Source organism: Meleagris gallopavo, chromosome 15, assembly GCF_000146605.3.
Source record: "Meleagris gallopavo isolate NT-WF06-2002-E0010 breed Aviagen turkey brand Nicholas breeding stock chromosome 15, Turkey_5.1, whole genome shotgun sequence".
Taxonomy (NCBI): Eukaryota; Metazoa; Chordata; class Aves; order Galliformes; family Phasianidae; genus Meleagris; species Meleagris gallopavo.
The window spans coordinates 13,392,458-13,396,752 of record NC_015025.2 but is presented as its reverse complement, the minus strand read 5'-3'; the positions used below and the strand labels follow the sequence as shown (position 1 = coordinate 13,396,752).

General features: G+C 56.9%; 1 protein-coding gene across 1 annotated transcript; it reads left to right on the top strand.

Moving 5' to 3' along the window:
* The first annotated feature begins 62 nt into the window (after nt 1-62).
* Nucleotides 63-1,456, top strand: SMIM3 (small integral membrane protein 3). The gene has a single exon (XM_010719148.3). It carries the CDS (start codon nt 600-602, stop codon nt 843-845), a length of 246 nt encoding a protein of 81 aa, XP_010717450.1. The 5' UTR covers nt 63-599; the 3' UTR covers nt 846-1,456.
* The last annotated feature ends 2,839 nt before the right edge of the window (nt 1,457-4,295 follow it).

Below are 4,295 nucleotides of genomic sequence, written 5' to 3'. Positions count from 1 at the left end.
CGAGCCACGCGTGGCCGTCGGCACCGCGCTTGGTCCCGGGAAGCTCGGAGCGCACCGAGCGGGCGTGGAGCGGCCCCGGTGTCCACCGGTGGGACCCCCGCCCCGTCGAGGAGGCGCTGGGAGCGCAGCCCACGCGTGTTTTCAGCGCGCTCGAGTTGCTGAGAAGGAGGGGAGGCACCGCGGTGGTGATGCCCACCGTGTGGTGCCGAAGCAGCTCTGCTAATTGAGCCGTTAATTGCGTGACTCAGCGGGAACCGGGGGGTGCGGGGAGCTGTGAGCTGCGTGGCACCGTGCGTTCCAGTGCTCTGCTTCCCCAGAGAGCTGCCTTGGGGCTGGACACCCACCGGCTGCCCGCAGTGCCTCACTGCAGCATCGTTCTGCACTGCCAGCAGACCCCAAAGTGAGTGGGCAACCGGTGGGATGCCTGCTGGCAGCTTTGCTCCATTAGTTCCTTTAATTGCAGCAGCAATTAACAGGGAACATTTTTTCTCCCGGGCTTCCATCCAGCTGCATCAAAGCATGCTGTAAATCCCACGGCGTCTCGAAGGAGCTTTAGCCAAAGCCTGTTTGCTCTGCAAGGAGCACATGGCCAAGGCTGGATGTGGTCTCCTTGGGGAGGCTTTGGGCTCTACAGCCCTATCACTGATCTGTGTCTCCCTCTTAGGATGGACCTCCCTATCCCTGCTGATCCCGCTGCCCTCCCCAAGCACATCTTGGACATCTGGGTCATCGTTCTTATCATCCTGGCCACCATCCTTGTCATGACAGCCCTATTGCTGTGCCCAGCCACGGCTGTCATCATCTACCGGGTACGGACTCACCCCACACGCAATGGCATCGTGTGAGGGAGATCAGCAGGACTCCCACCACGGGACACCCCGAGAGTGGAGAGAGGATGGGGCTGGAGTGGGAGTGAAGCCACTGTGCTGCTGGGGAGCACAGCAGGATCTGGTTGTGTGGCATTGAGGAGGTGATGCCCAGCTGGAAGTGACTTGTTCTTGTAAGATAGCTTGCCTCTGCTATCTTGCAGCCATGTTATCCCATTGGGACTCTCTCAGCACCAGCAGCAAGGCAGTAAGGACCGTAAATGCCTGGCATAGTTATTTCTCCAGCTGCTGGGGTGATTGGAAAAGAAGAGTTGAAGCCAGATGACGGATGTGGCTTCCATATGTGCAGCCGTACTGCTGAAAGCATTGCTGCAGGAGCCCATCCCAGCAGGAATGCAGCTGGCACCAGTGGTTCCATGTGTCAGATATCAACTGGAATTGCAGGAAACCCTGCACGGTTCAGATCCTATGGGTCCAGTGGGACAGAGGAGTGTGGGAAGCTCCTGCCTGCGTGGTGTCGGAGCTGCGTCCCTTCCCTTGTGCCTTCCTATCAAACAGGCAGCAGAGGGTTCACCCACAGGTACTGCCAGACCAAATAAGCTCATAGAAAATAAATTGATTTTATTCTATATGTTTATATGTCTATCTATGTGTTGTGCAGCTCTGTCCACGTGATTGGTGTTGGGGCGCAGTGCTTTGCCACAGCTTCCCAAACCCTTGCCCATCCATGAGCCCATTGGCACAGCCCCATGCTGCAGTGCAGCCCCTGTGCTGGGTGCGATGTAGGTCCAGGGCTGCTGTGTGTGGGACAGAAGCCCTGAGGCCAGACCAGCATCCTGGCATGACTCAACATGAGAAAGTACGTAAGCAGTGAGCTGAATCAGGCTGGGATGTGGGAACGGTTGCTTAAACGCTGTGTTCACCGCTGCGGAGGTACATCCTCTCATTTTGGGCAGGGCTTGCTTTAGGGTCAGCGGAAAGCACAGATCCCAGGGAGCAAGGAGATGTTCTCCTTTCGAGCTGTCGTGTTGCTCTCCCCTCTCGAGTTGCCGAACTGGAGCAGAGAACCAGATTTCTTCCTCCTTTGTTCCTCCTCTCTCCCCGTCTCGCTGGCAGTCACAGTGTGCAGCTGGTGGTGGTCACGGTGCTGCGGCTCAGAGCAGCCCCCGCCTTGCTGCTGTCCCCCCATCCCACCCCACTGCCAGCAGCTGCTGCCTGGGACATGCGCGGGGCAGCCGCGGTGAGTGGAGCAGAGCAGAGCAGCATTACAGGAGGTAGACAGGGACAGAGCCACAGCTGTGTCAGTGGTTTGAGGAGGAAGCCTGGCTTGAGGTAAGAGAACAAAAAACAGCTGTTCCCACCTCCCTGAGTGCTTTTCTCCTGGGCCAGGGGTGCACGAGGGATTTCCTTTTGCGGCGGCGGAGATTTCTGGGAAGATTTGATCCTATTGCAAACATTTCCAGGAAAGGCATTGTGGAACATTGCAAAGAAGGCTTTGTGAGCAGAGCCCGGAGCCACGTGAAGCAACATGGCAGCAGAAGGGAGAGCAGGGGGGAGCAGGGGCACTTCCAGAGTGTAACAAGGAGGGATTGCACACCTGCAACAAAAGTTCAGAGGTTGTGCTGGGACTAATGTTTTTCCACGGCCATGTGCTGTCTCCCAGGTAGCAGAGGTGCACGGGTTCCCTGTCCCTTGCTGTGATCTCTACAGCCTCTGATGTGCAGAAGGGATGAGTGCTACTGGAGGAGAAGGGAATGGAGGCGATGGGTGTGGAGTGCCTGGTGCTGACCCAAAGCCATGCAGGGCAGGATGCTGCTGTCCCACTGCAACACCGGAGGTGATGGTAGCAGGAATGAGACTGGAAGCACTGCTGGCCGTCTATCCCCAGCCCCTGCCAAACATCTGCAGCAGGCGGGGCTGGCTCCAGCAGAAAAACACCCGAGGAGGGAAGCTGCTGGGCGGCCAGCCTATCCCACACTCCCCTTGTTGGGGTGGGGGATGCTGCTCCAGTCTCGGCACGGATTTGGGGTGACACAGGCAGGGTCCCACCGAACTCAGCCATGGGGATGGGAATCCATTGACCACAGCTTGTTGAATCCTTCCCTGTGGCTCAGTGCTCTCCCCAGGGAGGCTGGCCTGGCGTCAGGACCCAAGGAACAATTTATTTTTGTTTTGGTTTAGGAAAAAAAAAAAAGGTTCAGGAGCAGGTCAGCCCTTCCCCGTGTGCGGAGGCGATTTAGAGACGTGTGGAAGGGACGTGTCCACTTCTGAAGCACAGCCCCAAGTCCCTGTGCACAGCTGGAAACCCACCAGAGCCCCACACCAGCAATTAGGGGATAAATAAAAGAATGGTGTAAAACAGCAGGGAGAGAACACACCTCGAGCAGGGGGACTGCTGTGTCCAGAGCGTTCCCTGCTATGGGGGATTAGAGAAGGGCTAAGCCACCTCTCCATGTGCTTAAAGCTTTGGGGAACACTGTGATTGAGGAACACAGAGGGACCTGTGGGTACACTGCCCCATGGCCAGGCTGTAAGGTCCCCTTCATTTCACTGTGCAGGGAGCACACCCTGAGCCAGCTCTCCCCTGCTGCAGACATGACCTATCCACTCTGCTCCTAGGACCAGAGGTTCACTGCTCTGAACCCTGTTTCCCTAATTAAGCAATCCCAGCTGTGTTCCATCAATCTGTGATACTTCCCATCACTGACACCAAGCAACCCTGGGGCCTTTTCAGAGCAGCCTGCTGCCCCATCCCAAGACATCGTGTCCTTGCTGTGGGATGGGGATTGCTCCCCTGAGCCCACAGCACTGCTGCCCCTCTCCTTCAGTCCTCTTGATTTGGGAGGAAGCCCTGGTCTGGCCAGCACTGCTATCTAGCAAAGGTAAAGTCCAGCTCTGGTGCTGGAGGCTGGATACTCACTGTGTCTCAGGGCCACACTTTGTCCCAGGTCAGTGAACCTCTGACCACAGCCTCCCCCCCACTCCCTCAGACCAGTTCATCAGGCCATTTGGAGGGATTTAAGGGAATTTACACCTCATTGCGGATATTTCCCTTGGAGCCAGCCCAGGGTAAATGTTTGCATTCCCTGAGTGTGCAAGAAGGGCCTTGGAAATTCCTGTCCCTGAGGATAAGGGGATAAGGGTCCTGCCCTCGGCTTGTGACTGCAGCATTACAGTGGGGACACTGCGGAGTCACCCTATAGAGCCCAACCCAATCTCCTGAAGGATGCTGATGGAGTGCTTTGGTCCCTGCACTCGCCCATCCCTACCCGAGGATGGCAGCAGGGTGTTACCTTGCCCAGGTGCTCCTTGCCAGGTTGGGGCTTTTAAATCCTATTGCATAAACCAGGATTTTAATCCCCAGGGGCTCATATTGCAGCCTGTGGGCCACACATCGCTGCCAAGAGGAGGCGGCACTGCCAACAGTCCCCAACATCCCCCTCCCCACCCCAACGTAATAAAAAATAA